Source organism: Melopsittacus undulatus, chromosome 6 (assembly GCF_012275295.1).
Source record: "Melopsittacus undulatus isolate bMelUnd1 chromosome 6, bMelUnd1.mat.Z, whole genome shotgun sequence".
Classification (NCBI taxonomy): Eukaryota; Metazoa; Chordata; class Aves; order Psittaciformes; family Psittaculidae; genus Melopsittacus; species Melopsittacus undulatus.
The window spans coordinates 66,170,670-66,195,050 of record NC_047532.1 but is presented as its reverse complement, the minus strand read 5'-3'; the positions used below and the strand labels follow the sequence as shown (position 1 = coordinate 66,195,050).

Sequence of the window (24,381 nt, the reverse complement as noted above, 5' to 3'; positions counted from 1 at the left end):
CACCTGGCCTAGCAATTAGAGACCACATTTATAATGTGACATCATTGGCAAAGAACTAATATATTCCCATTTTGAAAATGATCCTGGTCATTCAGTTGTTTACCTCATAATCCAAATAGTAAGTACTGTTTGGCTAAATTTGATAAAGTCGGAGGAAATCCTAGGGCATTATGACAAGAAGGGAATTCCAGTAAAAGGAAGTAACTGTAACAATCAAAGCAATATTGCTTACATGCTGGTTAGATTCCAGGAATTAAAACCAACACAAAACCAGGCTCTGTAAAGTTCCCATTGTACCCTTAGTACTGATAAGGAGAGGGCCTGAAAGCTATTGTGTGTATGTGTTTGCTTTGCTCGAATGTTTTACCTTTTTTAGGTTTTATTGTCTTATTTATGTGCAGATGTAAGTGCTTATATGTAAAAATTATATAGCAAGTTTCCATTGCTTAAAATGAGTTTTACTGGTATATAAAAATCTTATGAGTCTCTCTTGTAATGCTCAGCGCTATATGGTCTATAAAAGCTGATTATGATTTCTTCTGATATCAGTGTAGGACGTGAAGGGACAGCAACATCGAAGATTTTAAATGTGGACACACAGATGCAATTAGATCACTTCATAGATTTCACTGGTGCTAAGCATCAGCAGTTCCCGTTGATGGAGTTCCAGAAAAAGACAAAGATGCCAAACAACTTGAGAGCAGCAGTGCCTGGCTGTGAGGCAGAAGCACCACCCCAGGTAAGACCTGTACCCCAGTAATGCCTTGGGAGAGGGGTATCGTAAGGGTGGAATTGGCAGCAACCATCACAGTCTAGCTCTTCCCAAGACAAAATACTGCTGGTTCTTTCCTGAAGAGCCCTGCTCCTGCCCATGACATGTGAGCCTCACCTGAGAGAGAGGGATGTGTTGCTTTCTGGGGTTATATTGACTGACAGCCTTGACACTCTGCTTTTTCCTTCAGAAAATGGCTTGATACCTCTCCTTTCTAGCATACCCTGGATAGAAGAAGAAGACTCCCATCCTTTAAGCTCCCGTGGGTTAGAATGTTCTTGTAGGATTTGGAATGCCTACTTTTAATTGCTGCTTTCCTAAGGAGCCCTAAACAAAACAGTACTATTTCTTAGGAAAATGTGGGAGGTAGATGGTACTTCCGCCTTTAGCAGATGGGCTGTTTGGCATAAGTGGGGCATCAGATGTGTTTTTTTTCAGTTCTCACTTTTAACATCCTTCCTCCTTTCATGAATGTTTAAGCAGTCAGAATGTGAGTGAGAGGGAGAAAGCAACTCTTCAGGCTAATAGTTGCTACATTTATCTAAGAGGAAGATGTGTTTTAATGTATGTTTATGAATTTTATCTAAACTCACAGTTTGGAACGTTTTTCCCTATTTAATCCTATAACATAAAAATAAATCCTGTTGTTAGATCACAACCTTCAACTACATGCTTGAGTCCCACAGTATTCCACTGCTCTTAAAATACTTCCAAGTTACTCCCTTTCTTGAAATTCTCTTCGTCCACATCCTGTAGGCCTATAACACAGTGTTCAGGGGAAACTAGATTTTATTACTATTGTTAATTTTACATCCTAGAAGGAACAGACATTCAGGTGTTAAGGGCTGAACCCTGAAGATTCCTGCAGTCATTTGAAGAGATTACCACATGCTGGCTGTCTGCCCCATCTTTAGTGGAAGCTTCAGTACCTGGTTCTAGGATGAAATGGTGGTTCCTTTCTACAGCTGCTGTTCAGAGCCAGAAGCATTGTCAGGGTTTTGAGTTTGGGATAAAGTGATACACTTGGTTCAGGTAAAGAGAGACATACCTAGCATGTGGGCTTAGTTACAAGCTAGATACTGACCTAGAGAGCTCTGCAGGTATATTCAAAGATCCTGTAGCTCCTTCTGATAAAATCAGCTGCAAACAGCTGAGGAGTCAGCATTTTTACTACTGCTACCTGTGCTGGAGGAGCAGTAACTTCCTTCAGAAGCGTAGGGTAGAGAGCAGGGCTAGTCATTTGTAAAAGTGCTGGAGTATAAGCCATGAGAGAATCTACACAATTGTCTCAGGCTGAAAAAAAAAAATTGAAGCATGGCATGTCCTCTCATCTCTGATGATTATGAAAAGAGTTGGTGACCAGTGCACCACCAGATATGGTGAACACCATACTTTGCCTACTGCCTGATCTTCAGCCTTGCTTATAACATATCCAGATAGAAGAAATAACCTTTTACAGCATGGTGCTGTTGGATATAAGCAGACTCTGAAACATTCCTGTCCATGATCAGAAGTAGAATTTATGTAAAGAGCTTGGTAATTGAGTGAGGACTTCGAAGATTTCTGATTACAATTCCCTGAAGTGGGAGACAAATAAGACCAGTGGTTAGAATCACTGTAGTTTTAGCCTTTTGTATCTCTCTAGATCATCATATTTGTCTACCTAAGTCTTGGTCATGTAGCTGTAAAGCTTTGCAGTGAAGTATTACATTGGAATACACTGTTAAAATAGGGTAGGAAGCTTGAGATCTGTAGGTTGAATGACTAGATGCTGCAGCACAGTTGCTGTTATTAACTCTGCTAACTTTGCTTTTGTGTCAGGCTTATCAATGAAAAAATTCATCTTAAGGTTTTATTTCTTGTCATTAGACTTTTCTTGAGAAACTTTATGATAATCAAGAGTATTGAATATGTGTGGAATCTTGAGCATTTTTTAAGGTAAATTTCCAGAAACATTGTAAGCCTGGCACAGTTTAGTATGGTTCAGAATGGCTTGATAGATAACATCCATCTTTGTTGACCTTGCCATTAAGGTGTGCTTTAATTTTAAGGAATGTATGATTGTTTTAAATTATTTGAATTTTAAAACAATCCTTTGACTACCACATGCCAATATCTAGTGTATCCACTGGGAGGGATTTCAGTATTCTTTCCTTGGTGCTAACCAGTGTTGGACCACATCCTTAAAGACTTATGCTTACAAACAAACTAAACAAAATTATATTAATGTAAAGCTTTATAGTTTAATGAATAAAATACTTTTATAGAGAGAATAATAGCTTGTAACTTAAATGCTTCTAAGCTGACTCCCAGAACTGCTTTCTGACTGTACGAGAAAGTAGTGTTTAAATCAAAAGCTTCGGGGTAAAAGATTTAATGAAGGCAAAAAACAACCCCCAAAATGTCTCCATAAGTCAGTTTATATCATTGTGAAAGCACATTAAAATAAGTAAACACATTTTTGTAGCATGTCTAATCCCAATAATGTAGTATCTATGTTGGGTTTCATACGTATTTAGTTCTATAATACCTAGAGTTTTATGAGTCCCATCTTGTGTCACTGTGTATCTACACTACTCCCCATTCATTATTATCTAGCTTCAGCATATATTGGTATAAAACAACTGTTTTATTAATTTTTATGTATTTATGTAATCTTTTAATGCAGTTAAGCAGCAGAAATGGAAGACTTCTGGCAGTTTATTACCAGTCACAGCTCTGCAGAACTCCAACTAATACTTTGAAGAACAGCAGCAATCCTGGAACCAGAGTTTCAAAATAAATGTGCATGAAAATCTGAAGGTAACTTTGATTTAACATTTATTAATGGAGTGAAAAGACATATAAAAATAAAAAAAGAATGTGTCATTTAAAATGAAAATTATTAAATTATAACTCTATTTAATAGTCAAACTTGTTCTATTAAAATAGGCAAATGCATTTGTTTGTGTGTGAGTGTATAGCTTCTGTGCCAACATTAACAACTGTGAGCTTAGCTTGATGATAACCAGTCAAAGATTATAAAAGCAGTAGTGCCAGCTGCCTGGCCTGTGTACAATCAGGCTTTCATGAAAAATCTGGAGCCTGGATTTGACAGAACCAGAAAGCAGCTGTTCTCAACAGCAGCTTCCGCTCAGAAACTGCAGCTATCCCAGTGAGAATTAATGCTCCCTTTCACTTAGTGCACTCTTCTACTGGTCCTTATGGCAGCTGTTGCTGTGCTTCCCCTAAACACTTCAACAAGGATGTACTACAACTGCAGGCAGCAACCGACAAAAGAGTTAGCTGGCAAAAGTCTTGACATTTCAGGGAACTGGACTAGGTAAATCATGTGTTCTTTTTGTGGTCTTTGTCCTTTCAGTATCATACTCCCTGGGGCCACAGCAGGTTAGTTTGGTACCCAGGCAGGATCATAATTTGGTCCCACACCCCAGCTGTCTGTCTTAGAAGAAGCTCTGTATCTTATACTTGGAGGAAGATTATATGGAAAATTCTATAGGCTATAACTGGCCCCTAGGGAAATAAAAACAAAGTTTTGGGATTTCTTCCTTTTACTCTGCAATAACAGTTTAGTGACTGGACGTATATTTGCAGCTCTTCACTTCCCTGCTGATGACTGCAAGAAAGTCACTTTATCACATGGTACTACATTCTCTTTACAAGTGGCATAGGAATAATCAAACTTACCTTCTCCACGGAACACCATTAGGTCTGTATAGGAGGCTGGAAGCTTAGGTTATTTTAAGAGCATTGGGAAGAACATATTGAGGAACAAAGCTTATACAGTTTTGACTTTAACTATCACATCTTTTCAGGCCAGTCTGAACTGGCATGTGGCAGTTGTGTCAGTGATTGGGACCCCAGCCCACATAGCTTTTGAGCGTACATACTGTTGGTGTAAACATAATCATTGAAGTCAGTCAGTCTTACCCTGTCATTTTGCTCTTCATGAAAGAGCAAATTTTGTTTGTGTTTTCCCCACTTTGGGGAGGTGCAGAATCCTGTGTTACTTGAACAGAGTCCTTTAGAGATTTTACCATAGCAAGGGTGCAGTAAAGTGAAGCTCTGAATTAAAATAAATCTTCATACTCCTATAGTAAGAACCAGCCGTAAATGCTAAATTCAGTCTTTGACTATTCATATTTGATTGTACTTTTAAATATACATTTATATGAAAGTCAGAACATCCCGGAGAGCAATGCTTTGATCTAAACTGAATTTTAGAGCATTTGGGAAAACCGTAAGTTTTGTTGGAGCCCACTAGGTGTCATTGCCTACACACCATAGACTACTGCAGTTCTGGTCGCTAGGCAAGGTAGGACTGGGAGTTTTGAGAGTAATGGATGAGTAATGGATGGAGATAGGCTATAGCCTATCTGTCATACTTTTATGTAACCCTAGAAAATAGTTCCAGGAACACTGCTGCAACGCATTTATTCTGATTCTATGTATGATGTAGTCCTACAAATTTATATGCAGTAGAAATACTTTAGGGAATAAGAAGATGCATCAGGAGCAAATGAAAGGAAATATTTCTGAATAAATGGACATTTGGTGACCTAAAATCTGTTAGAGGAAACTGATATCAGCAAATAGTACTTTGATTTCTGACTCTTCTCCAAAGGCGTCTCTCTCCTCTAAAATGTGACAGCTATTCTGGCCTTGATAGGAACTAAAATTACAATGTTTGTTATTGTTTGGCGAAATGGAATTTTAGATCTGAAAACATATCCAATAGTAAGGTTCATTAAGAGAAGAACAGAGGAACATTTTCCATGTGCTCATTTGCATTTAATCTGCAACTCTTGTTCTGGAAATATTTATATACTCAACTCTTCTACACACTTATAGGTAGACATACTTCAATATTAAAAATAAAATAATCATCTTGGAGATACATATTTTAAAATATTTTTTGAAAAATAAACAGCTTTGAGGTACATACCTGAAAACAGGTGGAATATATATAGGAAGTCTTTGCACTAACCAAAGATATTTCTGATCTCTTTACCGCCTTGCCTTACTTGATTGTTATGTGGAGAATAAGGGAACTCTCATATTCCTTTGCCTTCTTTATTTAAGAAAGAAAACTACATTACATTGGAATAATATTGCAACAGAAGAGTTGAGTATTTCTATCACCTAGAAACAAATGAGAGTACACATATTATACTTTACTGTATTTCTGAGTACATGCTTTCATGTTTAACATTTAACCAGTGTACAGGTACTTGAATATGAGATACTTTTGAACATTTACATCTATAAGCCTATCAGAAAAGAAAATACATCTGCTGGAAATCAGTGCTCTTATTTTTTTAATGCACAAATACCTCTTTCCCTACTTTCAAACTTGTGTAGCAAAAATTGCAGTAAATTCCTTCTATTTTTTCATTTTATTTTACACATGCCTTTGCATTTTTTCAATCTCCAGTCTTCCCTTCTTTTTGCTAAAAACATACAAAGTTGAATTTATGATAGTACAGACAACTGCTACACACAGAGCTGCTACTGCCACTATTACTGGAATGTTGACACCACTAGTGCTGCCTTGATGATTTAAAGGCACAAATGCTTTTGGAGGAAGGAACCATGTGGTTTGAGCTATATTAGACACCTCTGAAATCAAGTTGGTATCATCAACAGCACATATAGCAAAGTAGATTTTGGTGCCATTTTCTGTTTTATTTTCTGGTTGAATTTCAAATGATTCTTCTCTACCAGCTTCCTTAGGTATGAGATTAGAGCAATTCACAGAAGTAGCACGATCAAAGTTATTCCTTAGGTGCAGAAGATTTTCACTGGTTTTTATTATGTAGTGATCAGCTAGGGGGGAAAAAAGCATTTTAATAGCAAGCAAGTATAAATGTTTTCACATCCTTTCTTGCTGTGACAGTATAGTACTTCTAGAGCCATTTTGTAAAAAAAAATCTGCTAATGATTCCTGTTTTACTACTGACTATTACTCAGCATGGAGGATTGGCAAGTTTGCTTCTAAGCCTTATTGTCAAAGGTCTGTCGTGGCTGGGTCTGGGAACTCCTTCTCAATTCAAAAATGAAATTGAATGTGCCTTAGAGATATGATTTCACCAACACTCCTAGCTTTGTGCAGATCTGTGCAAAACGTAGCTGAATGAGAAACTGTGTTGTCCAAGTGCAAACATAAGATGAAATGGCAATTAAAGTATATTTGTATATTTGTAGATAGCAGGGGCAAGCTTTGCATCTGATCTGTATTCTCTCTCTTAGCACAAGCTATGTAGTGAGGTGGGGTCAGTCTCTTCTCCCAAGGAACAAGGGATAGGACAGGAGGAAATGGCCTCAAGCTGCACCAAGGGAGGTTTAGACTGGAGATTAGGAGCAATTTCTTCCCCAGAGAGTGCTCAGCATTGGATCAGGCTACCCAGGGCAGTGGTGGAGTCACCATCCCTGGAAGTGTTCACACATGGTGTAGACCTGCTATCTTAAACTATAGTGCAATAGTTTTAGGTTAAAAGTGTTTTAGACATAGAGTTGCTGAATAACAATGAAAGAAGTTGAGATTTGCGGGTTTTGGGATGATTTTTTTTTCCTTGTATGGCTATTAAGAATTTTAGATAAATGTAAGGTTTTCACCTGAAACTGTAAGCTGCATAACTGTAGACTGTAGATTTTAACATATAATCTCTGGCTTATGCAAGGAAATGCTTGTACATTTCATCTGGAATTAGTTTTCATTTTTCCTGTACAACAACCTTAAAAGGGGTATTTTAGATAGAACATTACTACATATCTGTGGTCCTTTTACATCTTTGAAAACAGAGTAAAGATTTATATCTTCCATGTTGGTGTTATGCACAGCCATGGACAATCTACGTATCTCTAGTGGTTGTACTATAATTTTATTTATTTGATTTGCTTATAATATTTCTTGGTTTACTAGTTGGCTGTTTAGGGCTTTTTTTTAACATGAAAAACAAGGAGAACTGAAACAGGTACTATGCAACAAGGTAAGTTTCTGTTTGGTTACATTTTCAGGCAGGAAAGATGTAGCCCTCACCCCTGAGTGTTGGTTCTGAGGGTGTGTCCTTCCAGATAAAAATATCAATCTCATCTCATAGCAGTGTAGTGTCTCACTCACCTTTTCCATTGTCAAAGTCACCTCCTGGAGCTGTCCAAGACAACACTATTGTTCTGTTTTCTATACGAGCATGAAGGTCTGTAATTTTACAGGGTGGATAAATAGGAGCAGGATCTCCTGTACTCACTACGAAAGAACCTGTTGAAATTCTGCTGAAACTTCCCAGCTGGACTTCTTCATCAACAAATCCAGGTCTTGGTGCAGTCAAGTAAATTTTACCTGTTTAAAACATTTTTCAACTTTCATTGTGACAGAAGTCTGAATTGCATATTCTTCTCATTTTTATTATCTCTTCTCATCCTATACATTTTCTTTAGCTTATTCAAATATAGTGGAAAGTTAGTGAAGTAAAGGCAGAAAAGAAGGTGATGTCACGATTCTCAGCATAAAATAAACCCCAAAACCAGACAAAGTCTGAAATGTGTAAAAATTAGAAATGATGCAACCAGTAAAGCAGGTTGCAGATGTTGGTGAGCCAAGGCTGCAATAAGGTATTTTCATCCATATCTTTACCCATATTGCAGGCCTTAAGAGAGTTTTGGTTAAATAGAATGTACTTTGTGAGGTTTTAAACTATTTTTATCCTGATTTTTCTAAATTTCACAATGTAAAAGTGTAAAAATGCTACCTTTTAATATAATAGATGGGACACCTTTTAAGATGAGATGTCGTTTTTGTGAATCTAAATGATCTCATTTGCTAACCTTTACACACCCCTCCATACAAACAAAGAACTGTCTGTTTCATAAACTCTCCGTACCATTTTCTCTGTAGCCTGAATTATAGAAGGCTTGATTTCGCTTGAGGCTAAGACTGGTGGTTGCATTTCTCCCATGGGACTTCACTTTTAGACTGTATCTTCCAGTGCCTTGTAAAGAAGTAAAGTATCTTGAATAGATTCCATCATTCTTCATCATGTCAGCACCTTGGTATAGAATTATTGAGAATTACTAACTTAAAATACCTGCTGGTAAACAAGGTTATTTTTGCTCTTCATAGATAAACATAAACCCTGAACACTACTATGCAGAAAACCTGGCAGCGTTTTGTAATCTGTACATCTTTAACAACAGGAATGGCCCCACTATGACAGCCTGTGTTTCATATATATTTTGTTTAAAAGAACCATTTTGCATTAACACCTTTAGGTAAATCTCTTGTTACTGTATGGAACCACCAAGTTAATACTTATTAGCCATCTACTACATAAAGCACCTTTAAATTAGAGAAGTGTCATAATTTCCCCTTTGGCCAGGAATTTATCAAGGATTTCTTCTCTTTAAGTGTACTTCTGCAGTTGTACCTGACTGGCTGCAGTAGGTGATCTACTGGTGGCATCCAAGCTCACAATTAAAATTTGCAAGCCTGGCAGCAATGTAAAAATAACTTCACAGGTTTCAGACTACAGAAGATGTTCAAAAAACAAAGGGTAGCACACTGAAATTTTGTTATTGTCCTGGGTTCAGCAGTAGCAGTCATTTTTTCTCCTTCTTGGTAGCTGGTGCAGTGCTGTGTTTTGATTTTTGGGCTGGGAATGGTTGCTGATAGCAAGTATGTTTTGAGTTACTGCTCAAATGTTTGGTTTGTCCAAGGGCTTTTCTGAGCTCATGCTCTGCCAGGGAGGAGGGGAAGCCGGGAGGAAGGAGAGACAGGACACCTGACCCAGGCTAGCCAAAGAGGTATTCCATACCATAGCACGTCATACCCAGGATGTAACCAAGAGTTACCCGGAAGGGCTAGAGAGCTCTGGGGGATGGAGGAGGTATCGGTCGGTGCTCAGTTGGGCAGGGTGGGGTGAGTTATGGGTCAGTGGCTGGTGAGGTGTTGTATTCTCTTCACTTGTTATTGGCTTTATCATTATTATTTTGTAGTAGTAGTAGCAGTAGTGATTTGTGGTATACCTTAGTTATTAAACTGTTCTTATCTCAACCCGTGGGGGCTACATTCTTTGGATTCTCCTTCCTAACTCTGCGGGAGTTGGGGGAGGAAGGGGGGAAGTGAGTGAATGAGCTGTGTGGACTTGGTTTTAAACCACAACAGTTATATATATATGTGAAAGCAAGGACAGAATTAGGAGGCACTGCTGGCTACTGCTGCACTTACAAAGCTACAGATCTACAGGACTGGTGAGAGAAAAGAAGAGGAGAGATGAAAAGAGATTTGAGGGATGCTGAATGCCAGGAATGTCTTACTGTTGTTCTAAGAAAGAGTATTCTTGAAAATAATTGAATAATTTAAATGCAATAAAATAAATAATGCAATTATAAATAATGCATATATAAAAACAGAGATGAAGCTGCAAGGTCCTACGCCTGGATTGGGGCAATCCCAGGCACAGATACAAGTTGGGCAGAGAAGTGATTCAGAGCAGCCTGAGGAGAAGGACTTCGGGGTGTTGCTTGATGAGAAACTGAACATGAGCTGTTTCAGTGTGTGCTTGAGCCCAAAACCCCCCCCGGGTGCTAGGCTGCATCAACAGGAGCATGAGGGAGGTGATCCTGCCCCTCTGCTCTGCTCTGTTCTCATGAGATCCCACTTGCAGCACTGTGTGCAGTGCTGGTGTCCTCAACATAAAAAGGACATGGAACTGCTGGAACAAGTCCAGGGGAGGCCACAAGGATGATCAGGGGCTGGAGCACTTCCTGTATGGAGACAGGCTGAGAACATTGAGGCTGTTCAGCCTGGAGAAGAGAAGCTGTGTGGAGACCTCAGGGCAGCTTCCAATGTCTGAAGGGGGCTACAGGGTTGCTGGTGAGGGACTCTCCATCAGGGACTGTAGCGATAGAACAGGTTAGTTCTAAGTTCAGTTTAGATCTAAGGCAGAAGCTCTTCCCTGTGAAGGTCCTGAGGCTCTGGCATAGGTTGCCCAGAGAAGCTATGGCTGCCCCATCCCTGCCAGTGCTCAAGGCTGGGTTGGACAGGGCTTGGAGCAACCTGGTCTAGTGTGTGATGTCTCCTGCCCGTGGCAGGGGGTTGGAACTGGATGAGCTTTAAGGTCACTTCCAACCCTTACCATTCTGCAATTCTAAAGCTAACATTTAGTGAACAAATTTTAAGACTGTAGTCCAGCTTTATAGAATATGAGATGGACTGACAAAACTGTTTACATTTTAGTTTGCCTCTTGAGGGCAGATAATTACGTGAAGTACACTTTCAGAAAGTATGTATGAGCAATATACTGTCTACCATGCACAGTTCTTCTGTATTCACCCCCAATAATAGCACAGGAAAGAAAGTAGAACAATTCTGCAATTCTGCAGGTAAAGATCCATGTCTGTTTTCCTCCACAAGTTTTGTGGCTTACTTCCATCCTAAAGCAGTAGGATTCTCTGAATCCTTTTTCATTTTTCTTCTTGATATAGGGCATAGCTGTGCCTCAGTCCTTAGTGATACATCTGAGGGGAACCTGTAGACTTGGATTCCAAAATGCATAACTGCTAATGTTTTTACTATTATATATGGAATCTTACCTGCACCATTATCAAGAAGTTCAAGGGTTACTGCTGTAGCATCATCCTTCTCTATAGTGGCTGTCACTGTTGCACCAAGAACAGGCCAAAACCCTTGGCTAACCTCTGCATAAACAACCACTGGATTAAATGCTGTATTTGCCCTGTTCATGTGAGCTGCAGCAATCACAGGAGCAACATCGTAACGTGCTGGTCGAGAGGTAGCTGTTACTGATATACCTTGAGTCACTGTATGAACATTTTTAATATAAAACTGCCAATCACCCACCTGTAAATAAAATACAAACTATAAAAACTAGAGAAAAAGCTTCATGTTCTAACAGGACAATAATAAAAAAGTAATTAAAGAAAACCTGTATGCTAGTCTATAGGGAATGTCAATTCAGAAAATGTTTAGTTTTTACCTCTGCAGTGCCACTTATGTGGAGTCTAGCTGTGTAGGTGTTTGAATTATCAACTGTAAAGTCTGAGCTTCCATATTCTTTTCCTTTAGGGTCCCTCAGGAAAAAAAATGGCTGAGACAGGTTCCATGCAATGCTGAAGTAAGTGTCATTTCCCACAGTTTTGTCAACAGGCACAGTAGTGTTCATCCATGCAGAATGCTGAACAACTAGCTCTTTGCTTTCAAGCTGTGGATAGAGAAATGAAGCTTGTTCCTATTTAGTAAAGAAGTATTTAACATATTTTCAGAGTGATTCCTTGTCCATTGCACAATATGGTATCCTTTCACTGCTGACTTAAAATGGATTAGTCTTGGAGAAGGGAATTGAAAAGCATTTATGCCTTTTGGAAACTACCATGAAAAAAGATCCCTGCTTAAGTGTTTCTAACTCAGAGTTATATAGAAAAGATGGGAGGCTTTCTATTTCTGCTCTACCTACAGGAAAATTAAGAGCTATCTGGCCAGCTGTTGAATGAAGAAAACTAATAAAATCACAGGTTCACTTTATGAAATGGCTGCTTGCATAGTAACATTGATTTCAAGTGTAAAATTGTAATAAACAGAATAAGTTATAGTAAGTCCTTCATTTCTGTATCTATTTATCTGCCTATCTAAAGCATTGTGCCAGTAAGCTGTATTTCCACTGCAGTCATAAGCTTAGATCTTTTTCCTTGTATAAGTGGGACAGAAGAATCAATTAAAGACAGTAAAACAATTCAAAATATCGCAGATCCAATTTTCTAACCTACATTAACTGCTGCTTATAATCTAGCTATCTCTGTGAGTGGTATATACATAAGTCCAGATCTGTATTAAATATTAACAAAATGAGGAATGCATTGCTAAATTCTAATTATCAGTTGTTCTAGATTAAAAGTCTGAAAGTTTATATGTTAAAATTATACATATGTCTTAGGAGAGAAGTTGTATTTTTAGTTGTATCTTTGTTGCTTGAATTAGACTGTTGAAATGCTCTAAAAGGTAATGTTTCAGATAGGAGTGAACTAAATGTCCTGTGGGGTTTCTACTTGCTTTTCTCTCAAAGTCTCTTGGACTTTGACAACTGTGATAAATAATTTTCTTGATATTTTTGAAATCAAGAATTATAGAAGTTATTAAAATTATAGATTTATTTCCTTGAAGTGAAATGTGGGAGATCACTCAGAAATGGACTTGCTTTTTTTTTTTCCGAGATTGAGCCACTGAGCACATCCGTGTCTAAATGAATTCTATTACTGATCACCTAAAAGCATAAGAGGAAACACAAATGTTGAAATTCAAACCTGAATAGCTTGTTCAGAAATATCTCCATTTCCTGAGGTAATTGCACTGAATACTTCAGTTAATTTGCTGGGAATAGCTCCATCTAGAGCACAAAGCTTTAAACCTCCTGAAAGATAAGAGCAAAAGAATTAGAAATACTAATTTTGACTCTAAAATTGCTCAGTTTTATGTGACTTCTGGTACTGAATGTTCTACTGAGGCAGCCAATTTGTTACAAAATCAAAATGTATATTTTTATTAATGTGTCAATGCATGTGTCATAGTAAATTCTGGCTCATGCAATCACTTCATTTTATCTCATTGGTAAAGATGCAGCATGTCATCAAGTACAGTATTTTCAGACTTCTAGTGCTTTTGGAGTCACATATTATCCTTTCAGTGAAATTCTGCTCTGAAATACCTGTGTAGGAAAAACACAGTGGCATATCATGGTTTTTAACTCTTAAAATCCAGATCATCTTTATTTCCAAACATGAAGTTTATATCTCTTTGCATGCAGTCTGAGTTCAAGCAGCCCTAGTCCATTGGAAGTTCTCATACTAGTGCAGGGCTGTTAATGAATTCATTGTGAATATGGCTTCATACTGTTCCACTGAGGCTCATGTCTCACCATCTGCACTTCATGCACTTGTCACAAGTCTCTCTCAAACTAGGATCATACGCGTCAGACATAAACTGAGCCATCACTGTGCTCTAACTCACAAGTTATCCCTCTCCCTACCACCTAATGCCTCTCACCCCTGTCCCTCTTGCACACACTGACATAAGGTGTGCAGGTTACATCAGGTGTATGGCTGTGTCCCATGAGAGAACACATGGAGTAATAGGAGCTGGAGGAGGTCTTACCTGAGAGATCTATTTAGTAACTTTGCAAAACTGACTCTTGTTTCTAAGCAGGAAGACCTGCCAGTTGACAACTACATGCTGAAGGATTATCTGGGTTCTTTCTGCCCCAAAAAATCATTCTTAATAGACGGAGAGCTTAAACAACAAATTTGGTCTTAAAATACAAGCCAGGACAGAATTAAAATCTGTACTCCACCATTGTCCTTGTCATGTTGATCTAATAATGTTGAAGGGTGTGTAAGGGTATTTCAAGTTATTTAAATTTGTAAAACAAGTGGATTGTACTCTGAAAATGCACAGCATGTGCACCCTCAAATAAGAATCTTTATTCAGTGTATTTGTCTGGAGTCAGCTTGCTTTCTATATCTACTCAAGAAGTTCTCATTCTTCCCTGGCACTTCCGGGTGCAGTAGCATGAAGCAACACCTCTATGGACAGTTTTTAAATGGTTGTTTTCAAACTAATTATGTAGCTTCAGCTATGTTTGCTAATGACAAGGGTAGTCACTGTGCTTACAATTTCCTAGCCAGTGCACTTCAGCTGCAACAGCTGAAATCATTATTCTTTGTGTACTAAAAATGCTTACGAATAAAAGCATATAGAAAGTTCTAGTCATTGCATGTAATGCCAGAAATAAAACTCTAGACATTTCTTTTCATGTTAGAGAACAATATCATAAGAAAACTTCTTAGTAATAGGGTATTGTCATGTTTTAAACCAAGACAGCTTTTAAAGGATAACTATGGATCTAAAGAGTTCTGCTTGCCTGCATTAAAAAAAGCTGCTCATGATAACAAAATTTCCTTAAAACTAGATTAGTTTTTAATTTCTACATTTAAATCTAAAATTCCAGACCGATGGCATTTCCATGCTTTTACATTTTCATACTTGAACATGTCAGAGAGCGAGAGTGTGTTGTAGAATATTTACCTGTTAGTTCTGAAAGTTCTTCTAGTTTCTTGTCTGCCTGTGGCCCCAGTGCAATGGTGTGAATTTTAGCCCCACTTTGTTTCACCAAATTAAAGCAAGCTGCTATCCCTGGGTCCTCTCCATCTGTCAATAACACAATTTCTGAACCATATGTAGTATTCATTTTATTTGCAATTACCTGCATCGAGAAAATAATTCATGATATAAGCAGCAGAATAATTTTTAAATACTAGTTTATCCGAGGACACAGTCAATGTATGCATTTGGGCTGTTAACTTTCAATATAAGACAAATTCATTCTTTAAGAAGTGTTTGAGATTTTATTTAATGCTAGAACTATTACAATATTAATTATTGCAATTGATATTGCGGGCTTTAAATGCTCAGATTAGTAAGTGTTCAGTTATAAATAGTGAATATTTAATATATGCTTTTCTGGGGCAGGAAACTGTCCCAAATTTAAGATGTCAAAAGCATTTTGCCTGCATATGCTTTGCTAGTTCGGGGACTGGATATTTAAGGGCATCATATTAAACACTTCTGTCCACTGTCCAGAACTACTCTTTATTCTCCAGTCAAAATTTCAGGAGTACAGAAGGACAGACTTCTGTCTAAGGATGGACTCTGAGGTAACTGAAGGTGGGGCATAAAGGGGTAGGAGGCTGTTCCATCCCTGTCTGGTTGCCGGTCGTCATTCTGATGTCTCCCTGTCTTGAGCCTCCTCCCTGCTCTGGACTCTCAGCCACCTTGGAAGTCTCATCCTTCTTTGTGCAATTTCTCTCCTTCCCTTCCTTTCTTTTTCCTACATGCTGTTCCTTATTTTCAGGTTTGCATCTGAATAAGGTAACATCTGGGACTTCAAACTGCCAGCCCAAGGAAGTATAACAAACAAATAAATAATAATCATAGACTCATATAATGGTTTGGGTTGGAAAGCACCTTAAAATCATGTAGTTCCAACCCCTTGCCATGGGCAGGGACACCTCACACTAAATGGTGTCACCCAAGACTCCATCCAGCCTGGCCTTGAACACTGCCAGGGATGGAGCATTTGCCACTTCTTTTGGCAACCTGTTCCAGTGCCTCACTACCTTCACAGTAAAGAACTTCTTCCTTATATCTAACCTGAACTTCCCTGTTTCCTGGTCTCCCAAGCTCATGAGATGTATGTGGTTTCACAGTTTTAGGGGTTTGATTCATGACTACTGAGCTGTGGGAATTATTCACAAATCTAGATCACTCTTGTAGTTAATTTTGGAATTTCATCTTCTTTTTCAACAGCCTTTTAAAGCATGGACTTTAAGACACATCTGGACTGTCTTCTAGCTATACTCTTCCTAACACCATATAATGGTAATGCCAATTTCTATACCAAATTTTCTTCTGAGAGATTCAAGAATCATCTTATCTTTCTTAACTCTACCATTGCATCAGAAGTCCATGTAGAAGTACGTTTCTCACTTCTTCCTCACTTCCCTACATCCCAAGGATATTTCCACATTGTACTTTACCTTAAGTCCTTTATGTATCCCTGCACAGATATTGGTCAGTCCACTAGGAATTGTAGGCAAAAATTGCACAAGTTTTTGGCGTGTCTTATCATCAGTTATTTGTTGCAAATGAGCTCTTTCAGTTGCATCAGAGTCAAATGTGACAATTGCAACCCAGGAGCCAGTTTCAATAATGTGGAGCAGATACGTCTCTGCAGCAGTACGGAGGTTTTCCATGCGGTTGTGCTGTATGTGAAAAAAAACATCCTTAGAATGCAGTCTCTTTGAAAAGTTGTGGCTATGAACAACATGTAGGATTTATTGATGTTGTCAGGTTGTAATTAAAAACTATCTGCCATAATGTAACTCGTGTATGCTCAGTTTGAGAAGAGAGGAGATGTAAACCATGTCCTGGTCTTGTGAAATCACAGCAAATTGCAGCTTCTAAGAAAGATGTAACCAGGCAAAGTTCATCTTCTGATGTCACAACTTCATTCCTAATCAAGGTTTTTGTCACTTTTTATTGGGTTTGATAGCATGATGGCAATGCAAAAGGACAAAACGTATGATGCATGAGCAGTAGATTAGTCTAGAGACTAAGTATTTTGAAATTAGAAATAATACTCTAGTAAAATTATGGCTATTTTAAATGCAAATATTTGAAGGGATTACTAAAAAATATTATCTTTTAAAGCATTTATCATTGAGGTGTGAAGTCTACTAATAAATTATGAGACAGTTGCCTTACCTACCCAGATAATTTTTTCATCTTTCTACAAGATGATCCAATTTATGCAGATTTATAAAAGTATGAGGATATTTATGGAAATAAGCCTATATTCAGGGATGTTTACTAAACCTTGCATCCATAAACAAGCTCAGTATCTCATGCCACAAGAAGCTGTAAAAGAATAAACCTATGCAAAGTTTATGGAAGAAAAGGGAAAAATACCCCCAGCTATGTTAAAATTACATAACATTACTTCAGCTTACATTCTTGATTCCGAAGAGCAATATTGTAATGAGGAAAGAACATCTAATTTATTAATGTATCATGACCTACATATTTACTTTAAAATTTAGAATCTTTCATAACAAAAATACAGTGTGAAACTCCATCTATGATATATTGCTGCTAGGAAGAAATACAAGGGCATTTTCATTCTAGGACTGGAAGAAAGGTAGGAAAGGATATAAAATTGATATTTGGCAACAAAAGAAAGACAAAGTCTGCCCTACAACTCTCAATACTTTCAAGTGATATCTTGCTGGGAATTTTTGCTAAAAAATTGCTTATAAAATGCATATTCTTACCATTCTCATGCTCCCAGAAATATCCAGTACTAAACAAATTACTCTTTCTTGGGCTTGTAGTAGCCTGAATGTAGTCTCAGAGGAGGGTGCAGAAGTATTTAGAACAGTCGAGTTGCGAAAGTCATCAGATTCCATAATTACCTCCCACGTGCTTTTGTGGTTGCATATCTTATTCTGCATATTTGGAGCCTTGCTGTTGTGAGTGTTTTGATCACAAAATTCAACCACCTAGAAAGTCAGATTGAAGCGGATAATAATTCTGATCCCAACAGTATGAGCATAAGAAAATATCTCAGAAAAAATGAAGTTTGTGGTGGGAGACAGGACAGATGGAGGTGTTCTTCTCCATTGAATGTACTCTGTGCCCTGGTGCCTGGCTAGCTAGGATCTTAGAAGAGGCAAGTGAAGAAAGCGCTCGCAAAGAACTTACCTCAGATTCTACATAAGCACCAGTGTGTTGTGACATGTAGAAAGCAAGCATTTTATCTATGAGTACTGAGATCTTTGGAGTGAATGCTTCATGGAGGTCCTACTAGATTTAAGCCTGCTAACATAGATAGTGTGGCTGAACAGCATGGAGGTCAGTTCAAGTTAGCAACCTGAAAATTCAACCAACTTCTTGGGTTAAGCTGGTGTTCTTAGACTGGTTCATGTAAGTTTTCTTGAGTCAAATAAGGAAATATGCTGTTGTGGTTTAAAACCAAACTGCACAGCTCGTCAACTCACTCCCCCCCTCGCTCCCCCAACTCCTGGAGAGTTAGGAAGGAGAATCCAAAGAATGTAGCCCCCACGGGTTGAGATAAGAACAGTTTAATAACTAAGGTATACCACAAATCACTACTGCTACTACAAACAGTAATGATAAAGCCAATAATGAGTGAAGAGAATACAACACCTCACCAGCCACCGACCCATAACTCACCCCACCCTGCCTGACCGAGCACCGACCGATACCTCCTCCATCCCCCAGAGCTCTCTAGCCCTTCCGGGTAACTCTCGGTTACATCCTGGGCATGACGTGCTATGGTATGGAATACCTCTTTGGCTAGCCTGGGTCAGGTGTCCTGTCTCTCCTTCCTCCCGGCTTCCCCTCCTCCCTGGCAGAGCATGAGGCTCAGAAAAGGCCTTGGACAAACCAAACATTTGAGCAGTAACTCAAAACATACTTGCTATCAGCAACCATTCCCAGCCCGAAAGTCAAAACACAGCACTGCACCAGCTACCAAGAAGGAGAAAAAATGACTGCTACTGCTGAACCCAGGACATATGCAAAAGATACAAAATCAGGATTTTGAGAGAAGCAGAAATTAATGTTTTAGATGTTTCAGGATGTCCATGGCATACTGCTAAGGGAAGACCATGACCTATCATGAGTTAACCATGGAGGACATGTTAAGTACCACTCTTCCTCCCGTGCCCCAGTAGGATGGGAGAAGAGCAAAGGAGGAATAAAAGCAAGAAAACTTTACTGTCAAGATTAAACAAAAGAAAGCAAGAAAAAAGTCATTTAGTAAGAGAAGGATAAGTGAAAGAAAAGAAACAAAGTAAGTGATGCAAAGGCAATCTCTTAACACCTCCCATGGGTAGACCAATGCCTAGGAAGTTCCAGAGCATATATGGCCAAGCCTCCTAAAGCCCCCTCTTTTCCATTTATTGCTGAGCATGACTCCAAATGATGTAGAATATCTCTGAGGTTAGTTTGGGTCATTTGCCTGGTTTTCTCCCTTACAGCCTACTGTGCACCCTCCAGACTATTCATTAGTAGAGGCAGAGTGAGAAAAAGAAGACCTTGATGCTGTTCAGCTAAAGCTAGAACATTAGTGTGCTATTGGTACTCTTTTGGTCAAAAATCTAAAACACAGCATCATATCATTCATTATGAAGAAAGTTATTGTATCCCAGTCAAGCCCAGTACACCCAGGAAGTTCTTGGAAAGAGCTTGCCAAAGAAATAAAGGTGATAGCTGGAGGAATTTTGATACCATACCACAGAAACCTAGCCTTCAAGGATACTGTCCATCCTGCTAACTCCTGTCTCAAACATTGCCTGGTTATTCTGGCTGTTTTCAAGATAAGTGGGCTGCTGCTTCCCTGTTAAGGCTAGATAGACACACCAGATTGCTCTGCAATGGAGTGTAATAGAGCTAACCAGGTAACACAGTTCAGGAGCCAGTTTTCATAAGGAGTGATCAAAAACTACAGTTACCTTATGGACATGGCATTTGGCAAGAATGCTTCACTTTTATGCTTCACTTTTATGCCTGTTAACCTGATTTTCCAAACACGAAGAAATAAGGATTCTGAGGCTGCTGTACATCTCTCCCTTATTGACACGAAACAGCTCTCAAATAATTTCTAGTAGCTCCTTTGTCTTCCATTTTGAGCAGATTTTAATAGAACTGGTAGCATCCTCCATAGTCTTTGGAATTAATTAAAGAAGCACGTGACTGATCATTCTTCCCAGCAGAAATCACTGGTTAGACCCTAAATGTTACAAAATTCTTAAGTCCAGAAGGGTATAGTAATACTTACAGGACGTGCATATTGCATATACATAATAGAACACGAGATATTTTGGCGTATATCAGGAATAAATACACATCCTTTTTCATATAGCTGGCCATCATATCTACAGCTTCTTGGCTTACATATGTCTCCTCTGCAGTCTTGGAAAACAGGAATACCAGTCACACCAGCTGGACAGCTAAGGGAAGAGAACATAAACAGGGCTGCTTAAGAACCCATAATATAGTCTGTAACTGGTTATTTATTTGAATTTTGACTGCCCAAAGCCAAATTGCTGTTGACACACCACTGCACTAGGTGCTGCACAAGTCCATATGTAGGCTTTCTCTGTGCCTGGCAGGGTCCTCAAACTAATCTATAAATAGTTGAAATCATAAAACCATTGTGGTCTTTCGTGATCTTTCTTGTGATAATCATAGGCTATGCAGAAAAGACATCCTTGCAGTACAAAAGATTGTATTGGTATGCCTGAGCTAGGAAAAAAGGCAAGCCTGAACTAATTCTCTATATTTATTTAGTTATTGTCCCTTTTTGTAGAAACTGTTTAAAATCACAGTGGTTTCAGTAGGCAATTTCAGTGCTGATGATGACTGCTCTTTGATAAAATCAGGTCAAATAGGTACGAAACAAATAGTGGCTGAAGTCTGCAGTTGCACACAGAGAAAAGATTGTCCACCCTCATCTCCTGAACCTGTTACAAAACAACACCAAATGCAGCTGTGGTTTTCTGGGCTGCTGAGCAGGCAGTAGATGTTGCTGGCTAAGTATCTTTAAATCACATGAGCAGGTCGTGGACAATCTGCAAAGTACAGACTCAACACAGATGACAAATGTAATGAAACAGTTATTGAAATGTTTAAACTTGAGTAATGTAAAAGCAAAAAGAGGAAAAACATACTACCTTGTTGCTTCAATAGTTGCTTTTTCAGACACATAAAAAGGCATGTCTCTGCTGTATTCATCAAACACTCCCCACCGAAAGTGAGCCCATTCATGGACAAATACTCGACCTGTTGAAATAGAATAGCATATGCGCATTCTAAATAAAACTGCTTAAAAGCTGCTCAATGTTTTCCTTAGACTTTTTAACAAATTGAAGTAATTCTTCTTGGAGGTAATAGAGGAAGATTGAGAAATATTTACTAATTAAGGAATAACTATTTAAAGTTTTCAAAGGAATGAACAACTCCTGGGTAAAGGTTGGACTTGATGATCTTAAAGGTCTTTTCCAACCTGGTTGATTCTATGATTCTATGGATCCAGTGTTTGAATATTTAACTTCAGATATTTCACAGGTATTTACTACTTCTGAAAAATATGTCTCAGAGGTTTTTGCATTTTAACAAGCAAATTAAAGTATCCATATTCATTATTCACTAAGGAAAATCTTGGCCTTTTTTGCATGAACAATAAAACAGGCAATTAAATTAAATAGTATTAAATAGTATTACCTTTTTCTCCATAAACATTAGTCAGATTTTCATTTAACAGGAAGTTAGGTGTGAAATGGATGTACCGTCCTTTCATCTTACATCCTTCATACAGTAAGGTATAAGGATCATCTACATGTTTCATATAATAATCTGCTATGATGACATCTGCCTGAAAAAGTAAGACCAAAGTTATACATGACATGGGTGTAGAGAAGAGTTGGGTTATTCTTGTTGAATAAATTCAGTCCTGCAATTCTTTTTACCCTAAAAGCACACTCGACAATTTTGAGTAAGAACTACCAGAGTCAGTCCTACATCTTGCCGTGATTTGTAATATAGCCTCATCAGCATAGGTTTTCCTTGTTCTAATCATAAAAAGTTCTCTAAATCATACCTGATCATATGATTCTGTTTTTATTCTTGAGTAGTTGGTGGTTTTCTTCCATGTTTTAGGAATTATAATTTTTACAGACTTGAAGAAAAATCGATGTTTTGTCATTTCAAACAAGTAATTAGAAGCATTTTTAATCATGTTCTGGGGTATGAAAGAAAACAAGATATCAACATTAGTATTAAACATTTGACTGTATGTGCAATAAGCCTTATCAAGAAACAGCAGTGCAGAAAAGTAGAAGTACATAGCACAAAACTAAGAAAGTATTACAATCTTTGCTAAGAAAAGAATAAACAAAAAAGCCAAGGACTAAGCTGTCATTCTTGGAATTTCTCAGCGGTTCTATAATCCTGTTCTTAATCAGAGATTGTGATAAAACTCCCACTCTAGCCTTCATGTGAGGTGAAAACTACTAAATACAGGGATTTTAGCCTTAAATTTATACTGGCCTGGCAGCACATGTGGGCAAGATTCAGCACTGCACCTGCTTTTCATTTATCTGACCAATGTCATATTTTCCCCCTCAAATTCACCATTTCTCATTTCTTCTTATTTGTATGATAGTTACTATATGTCACCATGACTTTCCTTTCCTCGTGATCTTTCACCACTTCTGTTGGAGTAGAGGCATCAGAAAAAGCTTTCTCTTTCTTTGTTTTTCTCTCCACTAACAACCAAGTGTTCAGTGGAAAAAAAAAACAATCAGGAAGGAGGGACCTGAAATCTGTCTCGCAGGCTTTTTTTTCATCATCTAAGAAACAAGCTCAGACAAGAGGCTCTGGAATCAAATGTCCATGTTACATGTACATAAAAGTCAGCTAAAGGGGATTTCTTTAAGCAATTCAATTTGCCAGGACTGAGAGTGACAGTGAGTGCTAACCCATGAGAAGTTAAGAAGTAATGGGGCATGACACATCAGCTGTCCCCATGTGACCCCTTGCATGCTTTTCAGGTAGAACAGACCAATTTGACTAGCTCAAGGGAACTGAAAGAATGGTGTAAGAGCAAGTCTCATAAGGTCAGCCCTAATGTGAATTTGGTATGTGCTAGGTATCTCACACTAAGAGTAACCATCAGTCATACACTTCTGTCTTAAAACACACTCTCAGTGGTTTTCTCCTTAGTGAAAGTTGAGTGATCTAAACTCTACTTACTCTTAAAAACAGGGATAGCCAGTAACTGAAATCACCTCCACTTTTACTCCATGTAAACCTCCTCTCACAAGATAAAAGAAATCTGGAAATGTTAAAAATTTGATGGTATCCATTGTACTTGATCTTATGGATGACATGGGACTGATACAGTCCTACGTCAGGTCTAGCAGGCATTAGAAATACTGCAGAACTTGGGCATTTGTCAGAAGTGTCCTGTTGAGACAGTTTGCTCTAAAATGGTTTCACTTGGTGGAAAACAGTGTCTTTGCCTTGAGAGCTGGCTAGCATTCCAGTGGCATTTATACACTGAGGCAGCTATGTTAACTGGAATAAAACTTAAGCCCAGAAATATCACTAAACCAAACCTTTTTTTTTTCTCGTTTTGTTTGCTTTTTTCTCTCATTTACAATTTTTAAAGGAGCATAATAAGACATATTACCTAATGAAAGAACAGTAGTATAATCAATGGCTATTAAACAAGCATTAGCAAGACATTCTTTCAGGTAAACATAATTTGGAAAGCTACTTAAAAGAATCTCACTCTGCCTCTCAACAGATATTAAAGCATTGTCTGAGAGAATTAATGTCTTAGTAGCAACAACATATGGCAAGATGAATTACAAATTACTATTTTAGTAACTATGGGATTGATCCATGACTAAGTCAAAACAACATGAAAAACCTATAGATGAGTGACAGCTGGACCTGATTCATGCTACTTTCCAAGGAGAAAAGTCAAGTCCCAAATGCCAAGAAACAAAGCATATAAATGCAGACTTTCTTACCATTGTGTTCAGGATTATGTTGGCATCTTCTGGCACCTGGGGATTAATTGCAACAACCAGATCCTCGTAGCCATTCTCATTTAGCCATACTGTAGAACCTTTTATCACCTGCAAGAGCTGAAAAGATAGCAAAAATATCACACTCTGAGTCACCCCCATTACTTGTCTCTGACTGGGAGATTCTTGGATAGAAAAGTGATGGCTTTATCAGTCTTATTTATATGACTGCGTGTAACGCAAGACTTTGTTATGATAACCCAGAACAGTTCACCTCCCCCATCCGAGTATGTAGAGTCCCAAGCACATCTTATCTTTTTGTTACAGCAGCTAGGATAGTTTCGTTCTTCCCATCTGACTACATGGAGTCCCAAGCGTGTCTTATCTTGTTGTCACAGGTCATCTGCTTCCCCCCATTGCTTGGC

At 38.3% G+C, this 24,381-nt stretch overlaps 1 protein-coding gene and 1 long non-coding RNA gene across 2 annotated transcripts; one reads left to right on the top strand and one right to left on the bottom strand.

Moving 5' to 3' along the window:
* Positions 1-553: 553 nt before the first annotated feature.
* LOC117436306 (uncharacterized) lies at positions 554-24,381 on the top strand. The gene is made up of 3 exons (XR_004549732.1): positions 554-739; positions 3,441-3,574; positions 24,355-24,381. It is a non-coding gene; the product is annotated as an uncharacterized lncRNA (long non-coding RNA).
* On the bottom strand, positions 5,832-24,118 carry LOC101874175 (calcium-activated chloride channel regulator 1-like). The gene is made up of 14 exons (XM_005146554.3): positions 23,960-24,118; positions 22,021-22,161; positions 21,645-21,795; positions 21,095-21,203; positions 20,200-20,371; positions 17,669-17,896; positions 16,376-16,600; positions 14,865-15,042; positions 13,088-13,194; positions 11,767-11,991; positions 11,363-11,630; positions 8,653-8,817; positions 7,893-8,111; positions 5,832-6,598 (listed from the first exon to the last, which is right to left on the bottom strand). The coding sequence occupies exons 1-14, from the start codon at positions 24,116-24,118 to the stop codon at positions 6,174-6,176; spliced, it is 2,772 nt and encodes a 923-aa protein (XP_005146611.2). The 3' UTR covers positions 5,832-6,173.